Source organism: Nomascus leucogenys, chromosome 4 (genome assembly GCF_006542625.1).
Source record: "Nomascus leucogenys isolate Asia chromosome 4, Asia_NLE_v1, whole genome shotgun sequence".
NCBI classification, from domain to species: domain Eukaryota; kingdom Metazoa; phylum Chordata; class Mammalia; order Primates; family Hylobatidae; genus Nomascus; species Nomascus leucogenys.
The window spans coordinates 107032177-107052071 of NC_044384.1; the positions used below are offsets into that span (position 1 = coordinate 107032177).

General features: G+C 43.2%; 1 protein-coding gene across 5 annotated transcripts; it reads left to right on the forward strand.

Moving 5' to 3' along the window:
- The first annotated feature begins 636 nt into the window (after positions 1–636).
- ZNF852 (zinc finger protein 852) lies at positions 637–19664 on the forward strand. Of its 5 annotated transcripts, XM_030812000.1 has the most exons (5): positions 642–724; positions 8189–8280; positions 8536–8662; positions 10548–11711; positions 18178–19664. In XM_030812000.1, the coding sequence occupies exons 2-5, from the start codon at positions 8266–8268 to the stop codon at positions 18198–18200; spliced, it is 1329 nt and encodes a 442-aa protein (XP_030667860.1). In that variant the 5' UTR covers positions 642–724; positions 8189–8265; the 3' UTR covers positions 18201–19664. The 5 variants fall into 5 exon arrangements, 4 of the variants coding, with proteins under 4 accessions (XP_004092990.2, XP_030667860.1, XP_030667858.1 ...); XM_004092942.2 differs by lacking the exon at positions 18178–19664 and having other exon boundaries at positions 637–724; positions 10551–12753; XM_030811998.1 differs by lacking the exon at positions 18178–19664 and having other exon boundaries at positions 10548–12753.
- Positions 19665–19895: the final 231 nt, after the last annotated feature.

Sequence of the window (19895 nt, forward strand, 5' to 3'; positions counted from 1 at the left end):
TTTGTTTGTTTTTTGAGACGGAGTCTGGCTCTGTCTCCCAGGCTGGAGTGCAGTGGCACGATCTCGGCTCACTGCAACCTCCGCCTCCCAAGTTCAAACGATTCTCCTGCCTCAGCCTCCCAGGTAGCTGGGATTACAGGCGCCGCGCCACCACACCCAGCTACTTTTTTTTTTATTTTTAGTAGACACGGGGTTTCACCGTGTTAGCCAGGACAGTCTCGATCTCCTGACCTCGTGATCCGCCCGCCTCGGCCTCCCAAAGTTCTGGGATTACAGGCGTGAGCCACCGCACCAGGCCGCTGGCTCTATTTTCATTGCTAGCTTTGGATCCCTTTGTTCCCTGAAGGGAAAGAGGCCTCCAGGGCAGCCGTGCAGACCCGATGGGAGGGATGTAGGATAATACGCCAAAGCCGATAGAGGTCTGGAGCGCGCCTGGGCATCAGAGCGTGGAAGAGAAGTGTCCAGCGGAGGGAGGCGAGGGATGTTGGCAAGCCCCGCCAGCGGAGGGAGGCGAGGGATGTTGGACAAGCCCCCGCCGCCGCCCGCCGCCCGCCGCCCTGGGGCCAGGGAGAAACAGAGAGGTTGGCCCTCCCAGTTTCCTAGAGAGGCCGCGGAGGGCCCGGGGAGGCAATGCGCGTGCGCAACTGGGGCAGCCGGGAGGTAGGCGCGGGGCGGTCGGCTGCGGTGGCGGCGTCTGGATGATTGTCTCTCGGCGGCGGAGTCGGTGAGCGGCCCGGCGGGGCGCGGGGTGCGGAGCGGGGGCGGCTGTGCGTGCGACAGTGGCAGGCGAGGCCGGGCCTAGAGGCTGCACCCGGGGCGGGGGTCTGGCGGTGGATCCCGCCCCGCCACGCCGAGGGCGTACCTCTTCGCCCCTCGGGCGCCTGGCGCAGAGAATCTGGAAGAGTCCCGGTTTCTCCTGGCTTTATCTTTTCACCCAATTATGCGAATAAAGCGTACTTATTAGAGACAATTAGATAAGTGGAAGAAAAGTGAAAGTAGCCACCGTCCGGAAATCTTAGTCTCCAGGTCTCCTGACATTGAAAACATCTGGCATAGACTTCTCCCTTTTTCTTGTCTTATTTCACTTCCTGGCACCTGTCGCCGTCTAACAATAGCATGTATTTGTTTATTGGTTGATCTTCCCCATAAGCCCCTTGCCAGGGCAGTGCTTTTTGTTTGCCTTATTAACTGCTGTTACCTTAGTGTGTAGGAAATAGTAGGTGCTCCTAGGAGGTGTTTGTTAAATTAATGAAAGAAGGAATATCTAAACTGGGAGATAAGAATTGACAGTTTTTAACGTCTTTTTTTTTTTTAATAGGCGATTGCCAAGTTAAGAATGTAAGTGACATTGAGCCTGTAACATTTCCTTGCAGAGTTAGAGCCCTCACAGCCTGTGCTGCTGCATTTAATGCCTTGTGTCGTTCACTGTTTCTGGCTTCATATGTACTCCTTTGTTATGTTTAATCTCTTAAGTCAGTGGCCTTCATTCATTCTCTCAGCTTTCTGTATTTCACACCCCATAGGAGTGGGGAGGGTGGATTGAGATCTTTCTTCCTTAGTAAGTGGGGTGTGTGCATCACACCAGCCCTATTGCTGTGGAGTGGATCTGCTGGCTGTGGGGGATCTTGGCATTGCAGGAGGCTGGATCTTGTTCCCTGTTTCTCCTTTTGCTGTAAGTATACACTGTACCTCTTGGGGCCTGATGTGGTTGGTGTCTGTCCTCAGCGACCTCAAATCATGTGCTGCCCCTTCCTTGGATGGCCTTTTAATCTTGACAGCACAGCCTGACCACCTGGTGAATAGTGGAACAGTCATGGTGATGCGTAAGGATCTAGTATGTTCCTTTTAGGTGCTGTATGGTATTTCATCCTATAAAAATGCTACTTTTATTTAGCCATATTGATGGACAAGTAGGTTAAATCCAGTATTATGTTATTACAGAAAATATTCTAGTAAATACCTGTGTAAATGTCTGAATACCCGTGCAAGTGTTTTTCAGGGCAAATTCTTACAAGTTAAATATCTGTAGCGTAAGGAATATGTCTTTTTGGTTTTACTGTGGACTTTCAAACTATCCTTCCTGTTGGCTATTACATTTCCACTTCTATTAGTGGTTTGTGTTTGGTGTTTTTTTCTTTTGCTTTTCTTTTGGACAGAGATTTTTTTCATATTGATGTATTCAAATATATTCACTCTTTTCATTTTGTTGTCTTAAGAAATTCTTGCTTACACCAGGGTTCTTAGAGTCTTTATGGTTTTTTGTTTTTTTTTGTTTTTTTTTTAGCTTTTAGCTTTTTTTTTTTTTTTTTAACGGAGTCTCACTCTGTGTCACCCAGGCTGGAGTGCAGCGGCGTGATCTTGGCTCACTGCAGCCTCTGCCTCCCGGGTTCAAGCAGTTCTCTCCCTCAGCCTCCCAAGTATCTGAGATTACAGGCGCCTGCCACCATATCTGGCTTTTTTTTTTTTTTTTTTAAGTAGAAATGGGATTTCACCATCTTGGCCAGGTTGGTCTTGAACTCCTGACCTAGTGATCCACCCACCTTGGCCTCCCAAAGAGCTGGGATTATAGGCGTGAGCCACTGTGCCCAGTCTTTTAGCTTTGTTTTTTAAGTTTATTTTTTGTGTGATTTTACTTACTATTTTTATTTGCCTAGCCAATTGTCCCAACACAATTCATTGACTAGTTTAATTTTTCCCACTGACTTGTAATGCTACTGTTACCAACTCTCAAGGGGAGTCGTTTGACTTCAGTGGGTCCTTTACCTGCCTGGTGGTGTTCATGCCAATAAAATGAGACCAAGTTTCGTTAAGCAGTGCAGAAACTTTGTTTGTTGATGAAGGAATGGAGAAGGAAAAGCTCATGCTCAAAGTACCCTCCTCTGGGTGTGGTAAAGAGGGATTTTTAAGGTCTCTTAGGGCATGTAGTGGGGCAGGGATCCTGGAAAGAGGTGGGGCCCTATGGGAAGAACTGGAGTGTGCTCAGTCTCATTCTTTTTTTTTTTCTTTTGCAACGGAGTTTCGCTCTTGTTGCCCAGGCTGGAGTGCAATGGCTTGATCTTGGCTCACTGCAACCTCTGCCTCCCAGGTTCAAGCAGTTCTCCTGCCTCAGCCTCCCAAATAGCTGGGATTACAGGCATGCACCACATGCCTGGCTAATTTAGTATTTTTAATAGAGATGGGGTTTCTCCATGTTGGTCAGGCGAGTCTTGAACTCCCGACCTCAGGTGATCCACCCACCTTGGCCTCTCAAAGTGCTGGGATTACAGGTGTGAGCCACCGTGCTTGGCCAGTCTCATTGTTTCTTTTGTACCCAGCACTATATGTGCCTAGCAAAGTGTATTTCTCCCTTCTAGGTGGAGATTTTAATATGGTAATGAAGCAAGGATTCAGGCCCGGGTAGCACTGCTGAGCTAAGTTCTCCTTTGTGGTCACAGATATTTGGCCTTTGTCTCTCTAAGCAAGCACAGCTGCTGGCACAGGTTAATTTTACAGGTTCTGGGGCTCTTTTTAAAAGAAGGTCTGTAAGTAAGACAGAGAGGGCCTCCAGGGATCATAGGAATTTAATCAACTTGAGCCTGTAAAAAATCAGTTTTACAGCCTCCTGCCCTGCAGCCTGTTTCTTCCTAAACCCTGTGTGGATTGCAGTCACCTAGTTAGTTAAAACCAGCCCCAGGCCGGGCGTGGTGGCTCACACCTGTAATCCCAGCACTTTGGGAGGCTGAGGCGGGCAGATCACAAGGTCAGGAGATCGAGACCGTCCCTGCTAACACGGTGAAACTCTGTCTCTACTAAAAATACAAAAAAATTAGCTGGGCGTGATGGCAGGCGCCTGTAGTCCCAGCTACTCAGGAGGCTGAGGCAGGAGAATGGAGTGAACCCAGGAGGTGGAGCTTGCAGTGAGCCGAGATCGCGCCACTGCACTCCAGCCTGGGCGACAGAGTGAGACTGTCTAAAAAAAAAAAAAAACCAGCTCCTGACAGACCCCAGCAACTTATAGATGAACCTGAGTGAACTTTTCTCATTACCATGCTAAAGTCTCCACCTGGGGAGTAGCTATAGCTTCATTACCATAACACATGACTTACGTGCTGGCATAATGACTCGCTGCGTCTGTACCACTGGGACCCCTTCTATACATGGGATGATGTAGCCTCTTGCCTTCCATTGCACCATAAAATTCTCCTATTACTTTCCCTCGGAGAGACGCTGCTTTGGAAAATACTCCCAGTGTCCTCCTTACTTAACACCAAGTAATAAAACTCCTATTGATCCAAACTTGCATTCTCACAAACAGTCGTTTGTTACTCGCCAGGTGAATGAACCACATTTTTTTTTTTTTTGTAGATAACACTGTGGTGACACTATCTCTGTCATACATCAAACTTACAAAATTGGCTGGACATGGTGGTGCATGCCTGTAATCCCAGCTACTTGGAAGGCTGAGGCTGGAGAATCACTTGAATCCAGGAGACGGAGGTTGCAGTGAGCACAGATTGTACCACTGCACTCCAGCCTGGGCAACAGAGCAAGACTCCGTCTCCATAGAAACAAAAAAACAAAACTTACATATGTGTATAAGCCTGTCAGGATTCTGTACTTTTCCTTTTATCTACAGTTTGCATATTTATATTTCTTCAGTAATACACGCTGTTTTAAGTACTACAGCTTTATATTAAGCCTTATTGTCTGGTAGAACAAAACTTTCCACATCTAAAAAGTTTTCTTAACTATTATTTTACTCATTCATTTGAATTTTAGAGTATGCTTATCAAGCTCTGTGAAAAATTACATTGTGGTTGGCTGGGATTTTGTTAACTTTGCATGTTAATTTAGAAAAAACTGACATCTTGAAGGAGTGTTTTCCCATACAAAATGTATTTATATCTGTTATGTCTTTAGGCAGAGTTTTCCAGGTCTTGTACGTTTTTTATTGGCTTTTATTTCTGAGTACTTTATATTTTTGTTGCTATTGTATTCATTTTCTGATTGGTTGCTATTCTGTTGGAAAGTTATTGAGTATATATTGATTATATATTCAATCTCTTGAATGTCTTATGACCTGTTTTTTTGGTTCATTCTGTTTAATTTTTTAGGTGATGTTTCATATCATTCATGCGTATATTTGCTTTGCATCTTTCTTGTCTATTTTCTGCATTTTTTTTCTGGTCTAATTACATTGTCTAGGATTACAATGTTTGATTGTTCTTTTTTAATTGCAAAGCTTTTTATGTCTTTACCATTTAGTGTCACGTCTGTTGGAGATTTCTTTTGTCTATTCTGCATGTCAGTTTAAGGATGTCTCTATTCCTGGATTGTTAAGAGTGTGCACAAAAAGAAGATATAGTTATTTAATTTTAAGAGAATACCAATACTCTAAATAGCTTTATGCCAATAAATATGAAAAGCTAGATGAATACTTGGATTGTTTCTTCCTTTTTACTATTATGTATAATGCTGCTATGAACATTTGTGTATGAGTTTTTGTATGGACATCTATTTTCTTTTATCTTGGGTATATATATATATATATAGGAGTAGAATTGCTAGGTCAATTAGTAAATGTATGTTTAACTTCGTGAGGAACTGTCAGACCGTTTTCATAAGTGTATGCATCAATTTACATTTCCACCAGCAGTGGATAAAGTTTCAATATCTCCACATTCTCACTGATTTTTTATTTTTTTGAGACAGAGTCTTGCTCTGTGCCCCAGGCTGGAGTGCAGTGGTGTGATCTTGGCTTATTGTAGCCTCGACCTTCCAGGCCCAGGCCATCTTCCCACATCAGCCTCCTGGGTAGCTGGGACCACAGGTGCATGCCACCAGGCCCGGCTAATTTTTTGAATTTTTTGTATTTTTTGTAGAGAGAGGATTTTGCCATGTTGCCCAGGCTGGCCTTGAACTCCTGGACTCACACAATCCACTCACCTTGGCCTCCCATGATTGCTTGTTATTATCGGATTTTTGTTCTAGCCACCTTACTGGGTGTGAAGTACTATCTTATTGTTCGGTTAATCTGCATTCCCTGATGACTATCCTGTGTACTTATTAGACATTTTAATATTTTCTTTGGAGAAATGTCAATTCAGACCCTTTGGCCATTTTCATTTTTATTTTTGAGATGGAGTCTCATTCTGTCACTCAGTCTGGAGTGTAGTGGCGCAATCTCAGCTCACCGCAACCTCTGCCTCCTGGGTTCAAGTGATGCTACTGCCTCAGCCTCCTGAGTAGCTGGGATTACAGGTTCCTGCCACCATGCCCGGCTAATTTTTGTATTTTTAGTAGAGACGAGGTTTCACCATGTTGGCCAGGCTGGTCTCTAACTCCTGAGCTCAGGTGATCTGCCTGCCTTAGCCTCCCAAAGTGCTGGGATTATAGGCGTGAACCACTGTGCCCTGGCCCTATTTTAAAATTTCTTATTTTTTGCTTTTTATTACTGAGTTGTATAAAGAATATAAATATATATTCTCTATATAAAGAATATAAATATATATTCTCTATATAAAGAATATAAATATATAAAAGAATATAAATATTTATATATTCCAGATACAAGTCTTTATCAGATTCATGATTTACCAGTGTTTTCTTCCAGTCTGTAGATGCCTTTTCACTTTCTTCTTATTTTCTTCTATGCACAAGAGGTTTTCCTTTTGGTAAAGTCCAATTTATTTATTTTTTTATTATTTTTTCCTTGTTTTAACATGATTTTCGTGTTCATGAATCCATTGTCACAAAGACTTATACACAGGTTTCTTATAAGAGTTTTAGAGTTTTAGTTCTTTTTTTTTTTGACCTAGAGTCTCGCTCTCTTGCCCAGGCTGGAGTTCAGTGGCGCGATCTCAGCTCACTGCAACCTCTGCCTCCCATGTTCAAGCAATTCTCCTGCTTCAGCCTCCCAAGTAGCTGGGATTACAAGGGCACACCACCATGCCCAGCTAATTTTTTCTATTTTTAATAGAGATGGGGCTTTGCCATGTTGGCTAGACTGGTCTCAAATTCTTGACCACAGGTGATTCACCCACCTCGGCCTCCCAGAGTGCTGGGATTACAGGTGTGAGCCACTGCACCTGGCAAGTTTTAGTTCTTATATGTAGGTCTTTGATTTTTTAGAAGTTATTTTTATACATGGAGTGAGGTAGAGCACCATCTTCATTATTTTGCAGGTGCATATCCAGTTGTCTCAGCACCATTCGTTGAAAAGATCATTCTTTCCACTTTGAATGATCTTGGCACCATTGTAAAATAATGACTAAAGATGTATGAGTTTATTTCTGGACTCTTAATTCTAATCCATTGAACTATATGTCTATTCTTATGACAGGAATACAATAAATTGAAGACTGTTGTTCTGTAGGAAGTTTTGAAATTGAGAAGTTTGAGTTCTTCAATTTTATTCCTGTTTTTCAAGAAGAATTGTGACTGTATGGTTCTCTTGAGTTTCCACATAAATTTTAGGATCAGCTTTCGGCTTCTAAAAAGATGCCCCCTGGGAATCTGATAGGGATTGTGTTGAACCTGTAGATAAGTTTTGGGAGTATCCATGGGACTTGTGTTTGAAGAAAAGAGAGGAATTAAAATGTTTTGGCCAGTGCGTGAATTCATTGACATAACTTGGGAAATCCAGAGAGGAAGTTAGTAAGAACATGCATTTTAGACACTGAACTTAAGGTGTTGCAGGACACCCAAGTGAAATGTCCCATAGGCAACAGGAGGCATGTGGTAGGGGTCTAGGAGAGAAGTAAGAACTGTGAGAGCAGTATTAAAGCAATGAGAGTTGGTCAGATTGCTGGCAGAAAAAACAAGGAAGCACTGGGGCCTGAGTTGCAAGGAGTGTCCATAATGAGAGGGCAGGAGCAGGCATGAGGAACCACAACTGTGGGGAAAATCAGGGCTGGATGGTGCTAGGGAAGCCATGGGAGAGGGAGTGTGGCCAGAATAGCTTCCTTGAAAAATGTTGAAGGGAGTGAGGGCTCGGAGGAACACCCAGTTCTCAGCTTGATCTGGGACCTTGTACTGTGCCCTCCAGGGAAAATTCACAGCACTCTTGGGATAATGCCTTATGGAAGAGGTTAAGAGTCAGTGTGTGTGTAGGTGCCTGGGTTCTCTTGAATCCACTTATTGGGAATATAGATCTCATGGGAGCCGGAAGCAGGGCTTGTCCCACTCATAGCTTTCTTTCCTCCCTCAGCTCAATGTACTTCTCCAGTTTCTACCCTTCCTCAAGTGGGGAACTCAGGAGACCAATAAGGGGCAACTGTACTTCGGATGGTCAGGCCCCAGGTGAGCTTGGTTCTTTGTGTTTTTACCATGTCCCCATGAGTCTGGTCCAGGAATGGCTAGAGGTCTCACCCCCAGGACTCTACCCCATCTAAGACTATTCCTGTGGCTCTCCTGCCTAATTGCTTGAGGTGTCATCTCAGCTCCTCTCCCATACTTTGGCCCACGAAGAGCCCATACCCTGTGCCCTCTGTACCCCTGATGACTCTGCCCTTCAGGGTGTAAATGTTCCTGAGCGATTGGAGCTTGTCATTCCAGGATACTGTGGCGTATGAGGACCTGTCTGAGGACTATACTCAGAAGAAATGGAAAGGTCTCCCACTCAGTCAGAGAGCCCTGCACTGGAACATGATGCTGGAAAATGACCGTAGCATGGCCTCCTTGGGTAATGATTCTGTTTCCTAGTCACTTAGAGTCTGCATGCTGCCATTCTCTTTTTTATATTCTTTTTCTTTTTAAACTTTTTACGTGAAAATTTCCAAACGGAGATAAGCTAGAGTGAATAAGAGTCAGTGTGTATGGAGCTGCCTGGGTCCTCTTGAATAGGGACCCTCTCTGCACTCAGCTTGAACAATGATCAGCATTCTCTTCACCTCATTATTGATTGACATAAGGTCGTTTAGGTAGGGTTTTTTTAGTTGTAAGGAATAGTCACTCAAGTTATTGTAAGTAAGGAGCTGTGAGTCATAGGCTTAAAGGAATGAGAACCCAGAAGAAACTGATCAGCTAGACCAGACTGGGAAGCAGGGCCTTGACTGGGAGCCTGAGCAGCAAAAGCAAATGCATGTTGATGCCTGTGTTCTGGTGTGAATGTAATGCAGCTGCTCGCAGTGTATCTGTTTTCTCTCTGCTTGTACTCCTCCTGCTGCCCGTTTTCTTCACTGTGAATCTTTTGTCCTTTTCGTAGCTCTTTCCTAATTGTACTTCCTGTCCCCTTATATTTGTTGCTTGCTGTGTCTTCTAATGGCTTGGCTTCTCTCCATGTATCACTTCAGATTCCATTACCACTCGTAATTTTGCCCTACTTCCAGTTCCAAATTTCCTTAGAGACAGATTCCCGTTGCTATAGCCATTACCCATCATCTCGGTTGGGCAGAGCTTTGGCCCAGGCCATGGCAGAGGCTGAAGACTAACCTACAGATAAGCTGCCCTTGGGTCTGGTACCTGGTACAGGTCCAATCACTTGCAGTCCATCATGGGATGATGTTCAGGGTCACTTGCCACACAGCATGGTTGCCTGAGTGTTCCTCTCTGCAAAGACCAGGGCAGTGCAGTTTCCTGGAAGGGCTTCTTAGCAGGGCAGATGCTGTGATTGATGTGTATAGGGCAGTAGCCAACTCTGGAACGGGTGGGCTTAGGAATCTTTCACCCAGACATCTTAAACTTTCCATAGGCTAACTGACATGATGGCTGTGGCCCCAATTCAGATGTGATTGAAAGGAACCTACATTTTGGTGTTTTTCCATGGCCATGATTACTCTGCCTTCTCCCAGATTTTGTATTCAGAATTCCAAAAGGCAAATATTTACCTGTTAATTTCCTTTATATTCTAGAGAATCAAAGACATTTTAATTTATATTTCAAATGATTGATGTCCCTGTTATCTTTTCTGGGAGTACACAACTTGTTCCTACCAGTCCAGTGCTCTAAGGGCCAGTGGCATCCCCATTTTTAGAACTCTGCTGTCTCCTTCAATACAGCTGTCCAGCTTTTCTCAACTGATAGCTTCTCCAAATCTTGTTACTGTCCTGTCATACAACATCTCTCCTTTTTGTACGCTTTCCTAATCGTACACTCATAGTAGAAATTTCTCAACTCATTCCCATCTTTTCCTTGTCTCTTTCTTATATTTGACTTGAGGTATTTGCCAGCCTTCCCTCTCCCAACATCTTTTCTGAGAACCATGGAACCATGTAATGTCATGGTTTGAAGGGAACTCAAAGTTTACCATTTTGCTAAAGAGACATAGCATGAGAGTGACTTATATAAGATCACAGCATGCTTTGCAATCCAGTCTCTTGCTTTCCAGTGGCCTTTCTGACTTGACTGTGCTGGCTCAATATCTTTTTTCCACCCTCCTCCACTGACCATCTTCTTCCTTGTTTTTCTATCCCTAAGATACAATTGAGCATTTTGCTCTTGTTCTCAATGTGTCATCTCATTTCTTAACCATAATGTGACTTTTTTTCAGGTACATTAGCTCTTTATGATTCTGTTTCTTCAACAGGAAAAGAAATGAGTAAAAGTTGTTGTCTTATTTTTTTTGGCAGCAGGTAGGAACATGATGGAGAGTTCAGAGTTGACTCCAAAGCAGGAAATTTTTAAAGGATCAGAGTCATCTAATAGCACATCAGGGGGACTCTTTGGGGTGGTTCCTGGGGGAACAGAGACTGGAGATGTTTGTGAAGATACTTTCAAGGAGTTAGAAGGACAACCCTCAAATGAAGAAGGGAGCAGACTAGAAAGTGATTTCTTGGAAATAGCAGATGAGGATAAGAAAAACTCCACAAAAGACAGATATGAAGAATATAAGGAAATTGGGGAACATCCACATCTGTCTTCCAGTCCTGTTGAACATGAAGGAGTTTTAAAGGGACAGAAATCCTATCGATGTGATGAATGTGGCAAAGCTTTTTATTGGAGTTCGCACCTCATTGGTCATCGGAGAATCCACACTGGAGAGAAACCCTATGAGTGTAATGAGTGTGGGAAGACCTTCAGACAAACCTCCCAGCTCATTGTTCATCTCAGAACCCACACAGGGGAAAAACCCTATGAATGCAGTGAGTGTGGAAAGGCCTATAGGCACAGCTCCCATCTCATTCAACACCAGAGACTCCATAATGGGGAGAAACCCTATAAATGTAATGAATGTGCAAAAGCTTTTAATCAGAGCTCCAAACTCTTCGACCACCAGAGAACCCATACAGGGGAGAAACCTTATGAATGTAAGGAGTGTGGGGCAGCCTTTAGTCGGAGTAAAAATCTTGTTCGACATCAGGTTCTGCACACTGGTAAGAAACCTTATAATTGTAATGAATGTGGGAGAGCATTCTGTTCCAATAGAAATCTCATTGACCATCAGAGAACCCACATTGGGGAGAAGCCTTATAAATGTAATGAATGTGGCAAAGCCTTCAGTCGGAGTAAATGTCTTATTCGACATCAGAGCCTCCACACTGGAGAAAAGCCATACAAATGTAGTGAATGTGGGAAAGCCTTCAATCAGATGTCTCAACTCGTTGAACATGAGCGAATTCATACTGGAGAAAAACCATTTAAGTGTAGTGAGTGTGGTAAGGCATTCAGTCTGAGTAAATGTCTTATTCGGCACCAGAGACTTCACACAAGTGAAAAGCCCTATAAATGCAACGAGTGTGGAAAATCCTTCAATCAAAACTCATACCTCATTATACACCAGAGAATTCACACTGGTGAGAAACCCTATGAATGTAATGAGTGTGGGAAGGTCTTCAGTTATAATTCTAGTCTTATGGTACATCAGAGAACCCATACTGGGGAAAAACCCTATAAATGCAATAGTTGTGGGAAAGCCTTTAGTGACAGCTCACAGCTTACTGTGCACCAGAGAGTCCACACTGGAGAGAAACCTTATGAATGTATTGAGTGTGGGAAAGCCTTTAGTCAGCGTTCCACTTTTAATCACCACCAGCGAACTCATGCTGGAGAGAAGCCCTCAGGTCTGGCTCGGTCATCTTCTTAAGGCATGGTTTTCTGAGACAGAGAGCAAAGACCTTTGAGTTAAGCTGTCTTTATAAGAAGGATGTTCATCATGGTCTCCTTGGAGACCACTAATCACAGTGGGGACCATACCTACTTGCTTTTCCGTGGGTCACTAAGATGGGAGAGTAGGTGCAACTTAGTCTGATCCTTACTTAGTAGTAGGAAATTGGGGATTACATCTGTCATTAACTTGTAGGTTTCCTTCTTTCTCTTAAAAAACTATTTAAAACTCTATCTTGTTAGTATGCATTCCATAATCAGATTCTGCATTTCTCAAGAACAGCAGTTATATTACCTTTATTCTATTGCAGTTCCTCCACTGAACAATTTACGTAAAGTCACTTTTTAAGTCATTCTGCAAGATTATTCTTCCCTGCTCTTTGGCTATCTCCTTCCACAGCTACTTTAAAAATTCGTACTGTAAGCTACATCCTCTCATCATTTTTGTGTTTTCCAACTAGAAAACTTTTTCTTCCTGTTTGCTAATCACTTCCTTTGCAATGTTCAAGATTTATGCCATCTCTGAAAGACTTTCTTCTTCAAATAGTTTTTCGTTTCTTTTATACTTCTATTGATTTGGCCTTAATGCTATAAATTAACTGGTGCTACGATGTGTAACTGTTAAATGTTTTTGTAAATTGTTCTCAACTTACAAGGTGATATGTGTATCACATATGTACAAAGTATACACATATATAGTTGTGTATGTGTATACTTTCTTTCTTTTTTTTTTTTTTTTTTGAGACAGAGTCTCAGTCTCCCTCTTGTTGCCCAGGCTGGAGTGCAAGTGGTACAATCTCGGCTCACCACAACCTCCGCTTCTCGGGTTCAAGCGATTCTCCTGCCTCAGCCTCCCAAGTAGCTAGGATTACAGGCATGTGCCACCATGCCTGGCTAATTTTTTTTTTTGTATTTTTAGTAGAGATGGGGTTTCTCTATTTTGGTCAGGCTGGTCTTGAACTCCCAACCCCAGGTGATCTGCCCGCCTCAGCCTCCCAAAGTGCTAGGATTACAGGTGTGAGCCACTGCACCCAGCCTCATGTGTATACTTTCATACCAGCTTATAAGCTTCTGAGATCAGGTATGGTATCTATTTCTTTATATACATAATAGTTTGAATATGCTAGTTCTTAAGTTTTAAAATTCAAATTGAGCCATCATAAACGTGGGCACAGGCTCCCGTCTCCCTCCCATTACATCCACCGGACTAGAAGCTTCTAAAGAAGAAAGTGGCATCATAATATATCACATATAAAGGCTCATTGATATATTCTACTTGCAGCCCTGGAAGTGTTACTACTGGTACTTCAGTCTTGAAGAGCTAATGGATTTGTGTGTGAATGAGTGTCTGTTTATGTAGGTATTGGGTTGGGCAGTCATATCCTACTGATAACATGCTTTGACCTGCACACTTACTCCATTTCTGAACTATTTGACTGCATCCTGCTTCCTAAATAGAAGTTATAGTCGGCTGGGCGCAGTGGCTCACGCCTGTAATCCCAGCACTTTGGGAGGCCGAGGTGGGCGGATCACTTGATGTCAGGAGTTCGAGACCAGCCTGGCCAACATGGTGAAACCCTGTCTCTACTAAAATACAAAAATTAGCCGAGTATGGTGGTGCGCACCTGTAATCTTAGCTACTTGGGAGGCTGAGGCAGGAGAATTGCTTGCACCTGGGCAGAGGTTGTAATGAGCTGAGATTGTGCCACTGCACCCCAGCCTGGGTGACAGAGTGAGACTACATCTCAAAAACAACAAACAAAAAAAAACCTTACAGTCAAAATTTACTGCAAGAAGACTTGACTTTCATGGCTGTAATATAGATGATTGAAAATTTCAGCTAGCAGCATTCCTGGATGATTGGAATTCAGAGTGATGAGGTTTTTGGTAAAATAGTAGTATCAAACTAATCTGTTTTCCATATCAGCTAGTCCTTTCTCACTACAACTGCTGTCTTAATTTCAAAATGAGAACTGTACCTTAATTATCTTCCAGACCATCTTTCCTTCTGCAGTCCTATGTCAGTCCATGAGCTTGAACCACCTTTCCTCCCACCCTTGCAATAATGGCCCAGTGCTGGTGGACATTTTACTCTAATGTTCACCCTGTTCTCTTTCCATCCCCCAGACTTCTTTTTTTTTTTTTTGAGACGGAGTCTCGCTCTGTCGCCCAGGCTGGAGTATAGTGGCGCCATCTCAGCTCACTGCAAGCTCCGCCTCCCAGGTTCACGCCATTCTCCTGCCTCAGCCTCCTGAGTAGCTGGGACTACAGGCGCCCGCCACCACGCCCGGCTAATTTTTTTTGTATTTTTAGTAGAGATGGGGTTTCACCGTGTTAGCCAGGATGGTCTCAATCTCCTGACCTCGTGATCCGCCTGCCTTGGCCTCCCAAAGTGCTGGGATTACAGGCATGAGCCACCGCGCCTGGCCTCCATCCCCCAGACTTCTTAACAGGCTGACAGGATCTGCCGTATGACAAAGGTGGAGGAGGAGGCTAGAGGGGCAATGTCAGTCATGTAACCTGGAGGGGTGATTTTGTGTGCTGTGGTGTATGTTTCAGACAATGCAGAAGAAAGGAAAGAGAGTTGAGGATCAAGAGAATCAGAATTAAATGTGATTGTTGGGGAGATGTCTCAGACAAAGTTAGAAAGGATTACTGGGGGCCTAAAGTTTTTCAGGGCCTTTGGAATTTCTAAACTTGGCTGGGCACAGTGGCTCATGCCTGTAATCCCAGCACTTTGGGAGGCTGAGGCGGTCAGATCACTTGAGTCCAGGAGTTTGAGACCAGCCTGGCCAACATTGTAAAACCCCATCTCTACTAAAAATACAAAAATTAGCTGGGTATGGTGGTGCATGCCTGTAATCCCAGCTACTCAGGAGGCTGAGGCAAGACAATCACTTGAACCTGGAGGGCAGAGATTGCAGTGAGCCAAGATCACACCACTGTACTCCAGCCTGGGCAACAGAGTGAGACTCTGTCTCAACAACAACAACAAAACAACAAACCGGAGCTCATGACACAGCTGGAATTTTACCATTTGTGAAATGTATTTTAAATGTTTTCAGCTTGTTTTTTTTGTATTTTTTTTCCATTTTCCTCTAAAAGATATGCAGATAGGACTTTTTCCTCTTTAACTGTCTTATTTTGGGAGCCCCCAGATTTCAGGGAAGAGCCCCACACTATATGAGCCCATGAGTTGGACATTTCTGGTTCCCCGCCCTGAGTTGGACATTGCCAGTCATGTCTGCAGAAGAACCATCCTGCCTGTTGGAAGCTGCAGTTTTACCTTCTGGTTCTTGTCTGCTCATCCCCTACCATACTAAGCCTCTAGAGTGTGGGAATGTGCACCATTTCCTAACTATATTAACTCACTACCACCAGTCTGGTGTGGGTGCTCAGTACAAGTGAATCCTGAAAAAGCCTCAGGCTCTTGGATGGAGGAAAATTGGCTGCATTTGAAAGCCATACTTCAATTTCTATTGGTCATTGCTAGTATAAACTTTAATTATTGATTTAAACAAATTTTATCTGGATCCAATTATGTTGATAAATTATTTTTAGGTTTAATAATTTGTTAGATTCATTTCCTAGCTTTTCTAGGTTTATAATAAATAATGATGTATTTGTCTTTTAGTTTGATGTCACTTATGTTGTGCATTAGCAAGAACTTCAAAAAACATGGAACAGTAGATGTCTTTCTCTTAACTCTCGGGGGAATGGTTTTAGTATTCTGCAGTTTCATATCATGTTCATTGTTGGATTCTGATGTTCTGTTGGATTTAGGAAGTTTCCTTCTAATCTTATTTCTAGAAGAAGCAGTGTAGTTTAGTGGTTAAGAGCACAGATTTTGTTCCCAGTGCCCTAGGTTCAAATCCTGAGTCCACCACTTTGTTAGGTGTGTGACCCTGGGCAAATCACTTACCTTCCTTGTATCTTAGTTCCTCCATCTATAAAATGGAGCTACCTCATAGGGTTATGAGGAATACATTATCGTAACAATGCTGGGCCCACAGTGCACAGCTTCCCAATTATTATTATACTTACAGTTTTGTTTTCTGGTTTTTTGTTTTTTTTGTTTTTTTTTGACAAGGTCTCCCTCTGTTGCTCAGGCTGGAGTGTAGTGATGCGACCATAGGTCACCTCAGCCTTGAACTGCTGGGCTCAAGAGATGCTCCTGCCTCACCCTCCAGTATAGTTAGGAATACAGGCATGTGCCACCATGCCTGACTAAGTTTTTATTTTTATTTTTTGTAAACATGGGGTTTTGCTATTTTGCTCAGGCTAGTCTTGTGGTCCTGGCCTCAAGCGATCATCCTGCCTCAGCTTCTCTAAGTGCTGGGAATACAGGTGTGAACCACCGTGCGTGACCTATACTTAAAAAGTTTTTATTAGGATTGGTTGCTATATTATATCAAGTTTAAAAACTCCATCATTGTAATTTTATGAGTTTTTTTTTTGTAATTCATTTTCTTGACAAGTTTGCAAATATTTGCAATTTCCTTGTACTTTTCAAGTAAAATCTATTTGTTCATAGTGAGTTTTTATTAAGTACAGAAGTAGATTCAATTTGGTAATGCTTTGCTAGCTTTGCAAAATAATTTGGAAAAAATTTTGTTTATCTTATTGCTATGGAGAGTTTGTATAACATGGGAATTGTTCCTTGAAGTCTTGCTAAAAGTAACTGGGCCTGGTTCTTTGGGTGAGGGGAAAAAATTTTATTTATCTTATTGCTATGGAGAGTTTGTAACATGGGAATTGTTCCTTGAAGTCTTGCTAAAAGTAACTGGGCCTGGTTCTTTGGGTGAGGAGATTGGGAGGGATATATCTTTAGCAACTGTTTTAGTCAGTTCGAGCTATTATAACAAAATACCATAGAGGATGGCTTAAACAACAGACATTTATTCCTCACAGTTCTGTAGGCTTCAGAGTTCAACATCAAGATGCCAGAATGGTTGAGTGCTGGTGAGGGCTCTCTTTCTGGTTTGCAGATGGCCCCCTTTTTCCTGTGTCCTCAAATTTCAGAGAGCAAGAGCACTGGTGCCTCTTCCAAGTCTTTTAAGGGCATTAGTGAGAATGAGGGCCCCATTCTCATGACCTACTCCAATCCTAGTTAGTTTCCAAAGGCCCCCCACCCCCAAATATAACATTTGGGGTTAGGGCTTCAACATAAATATTCATTCTATAACATTCCACTCCTAGCCACTCTCTCTATTCATATCCTTACATACAAAATAAGTTCATTCCATCCTAACAGCCTCCAAAGTTTTAACTCATTCTAGTATCAACTAACATTAAAGTCCAAAGTCTCATCTAAATATCTAAATCAAGGCCGGGCATGGTGGCTCACGCCTGTAATCCCAGCACTTTGGGAGGCCGAGGCGGGTGGATCACGACGTCAGGAGTTCGAGACCAGCCTGACCAACATGGTGAAACCCCATCTCTACTAAAAATACAAAAATTAGCTGGGCGTGATGGTGTGCGCCTGTAACCCCAGCTACACGGGGAGGCTGAGGCAGGAGAATCGCTTGAACCCGAGAGACAGAGGTTGCAGTGAGCCGAGATTGCGCCATTGCACTCCAGCCTTGGCAACAGTGAGACTTTGTCTCAAAAATATCTAAATCAGATATGGGTGAGACCCAAGGTTTAGTTTATCCTGAGGCAAAATTCCCCTCCTGCTGTGAACCTATGAAACCAGACAAGTTATGTGCTTCCAAAATACAATGATGGGATAGGCAGGATTAGGTATTCCAATTCTAAAAGTGAGAAATTGGAAGGAAGAAAGGGATGATGAGGCTGGGTGTGATGGCTCATGCCTTTAATCCTAGCACTTTGGGAAGCTGAGGTGGGAGGATTGCTTGAGTCCTGGAGTTCGAGACCAGCCTGGGCAACATAGGGAGACCTTATTTCTACAAAAATAATAAAAATAATTAGTCGGGCATGGTGGCTTGAGCGTGGGAGTTCGAGGCTCCAGTGAGTTGTGATCGTACTGCACTCCAGCCTGGATGACAGAGTGAAACCCTATCTCAATAAAAAATAAAAAAGGATGGGGGATCAGGGGGATGATCGTCCTATGCAAGTCTAAAACTTAGCAAGGCATGTTTCATGAGATCTTAGGCTCATGAATAATCCTCTTTGGTCCTATACTGTCCTCTCCAGGACCCCCTGGGCAGTGGTCCTGACCCGATAGATCTGCCAGGCAGGGGTGACTCCCCCATGGCTTTTGTTGGAGACCATCTGGCCTGTGGAAACTGGAGCAGTATCCCTCATGATCTCTGAATAGCCAAGAGAAGAGTCATTCTTGTATGGAACAATGGACATTCACAGCCTTCCTCATTCCTGGCTTTAGGACTTCAGATACAATCATATCAGAGCTAAGGACTTCAGCATATGAATTTTGGGGGCACAGTTCAGTCCATAGCAATACTTCCATTCCCCTGACCTGCAACATGTCCAGTTACTTCTAAAAGTACTTGTCATCCACTATATTAATAACGTGCTCATTGCCAGCCTATGAAACAAGTTGACCACTCCATACATAAGGTCATAGATAATATGACACATGCAGGTTGAATTGTCAGCCCTGATAAGATCCAAGGACTTGCCCAACAAGTGCAGTCCCTGGAGCTACCTGGTCCAGTAATTAGAGGAGTATTCCTGATAAAGTCAAAAATTGTCCTTGGCAGCCCCCACCTAAAAGAAGCTCAATAGCTGGTATGCCTGTTTATCTATTGGAGATAACATGTATCACATCTAAGTATTATTTTGCCTCCTTTAGTTAAAATTATCCACAACACAGCCACCTCTGAATGGGGCCCTCAACAACAGCAGACTCTAGAGGCCTACTATGCATTAACATGCGCCTGCCATTAATGTAGGCCCATGGAACTACAGGTCTCATTGACTCCTACCCATACAGATTGGATACTGTGGCAACAAGAGACTGCTATCGGTGCACCAGGCCCTTGGGTTTTGGATATATAAATTACCCAAGATGGTTGCCATATACATTCCCTTTGAATGGCAGCTACTAGCCTGCTATTGGGCTCTAATGGAAACAGAACGCTTGACCACTGAAGCACTGTATGTGATCTTAAGACCTGAGCTGCCCATCTCATGCAGGTATTGTTAACAAAAAATAAAAATGGAAGCCCCAGTTTAGAAATACCCTAAGGCTGACTACCCGCAACCGTGTAACCAAAACAAATCATTCTGATTTTCCTGAAATGCTGTCTCTGATCATAAATGAAATGCAAAATGTAAGCTTTACATCCTTGCCAGCATGATTCACGGAAATTAAACCAATCAACTATAGACCAACAAGCTTAAACAGCTCAACTTGCCCTAAAAAGAATGTATAGCAGCCAATTATAAAAAAGGTCAAAATATTCCCCCCCTTTATGCATTATAAACCGTGTCGTAACTGCTGTAAGATTAATTTCTTACCACTTGATTTGAGTCTTCTAGATTGTGGTCTGTACTTCTTGTTTGAACAATAAACTTTTAAATTTTTCTTTATCTGATTTTATTTTTTTCACAGTGCTCACTAATCCTAATAAAACACAACAGGTTCAGCCAAGTACCATCATTAAATGGAAATGTTACATATAAGGTGGAGGCTGATTGGGCTCCCAGGGGGTCTGCCAACTCCATGAAGTAACTGTCTTGCCAGAGGACGCCGAACAGCCCGTAGGGGATGTTCCCTTAGCTAGGTGCAGCCCATGGTTCAAAGATGTTCCAGCTGATGGTATGAGTTGGCTCACTGAGGGAGCTGTGAAACTCAAAGCTGATAAACTCTAATGGTCTGCTGTAGCTGTCCATCTTGCTATGGATTCAATGGTTTTGTCGCCTCCAAAATGCTAAAACTTAATCCCCAG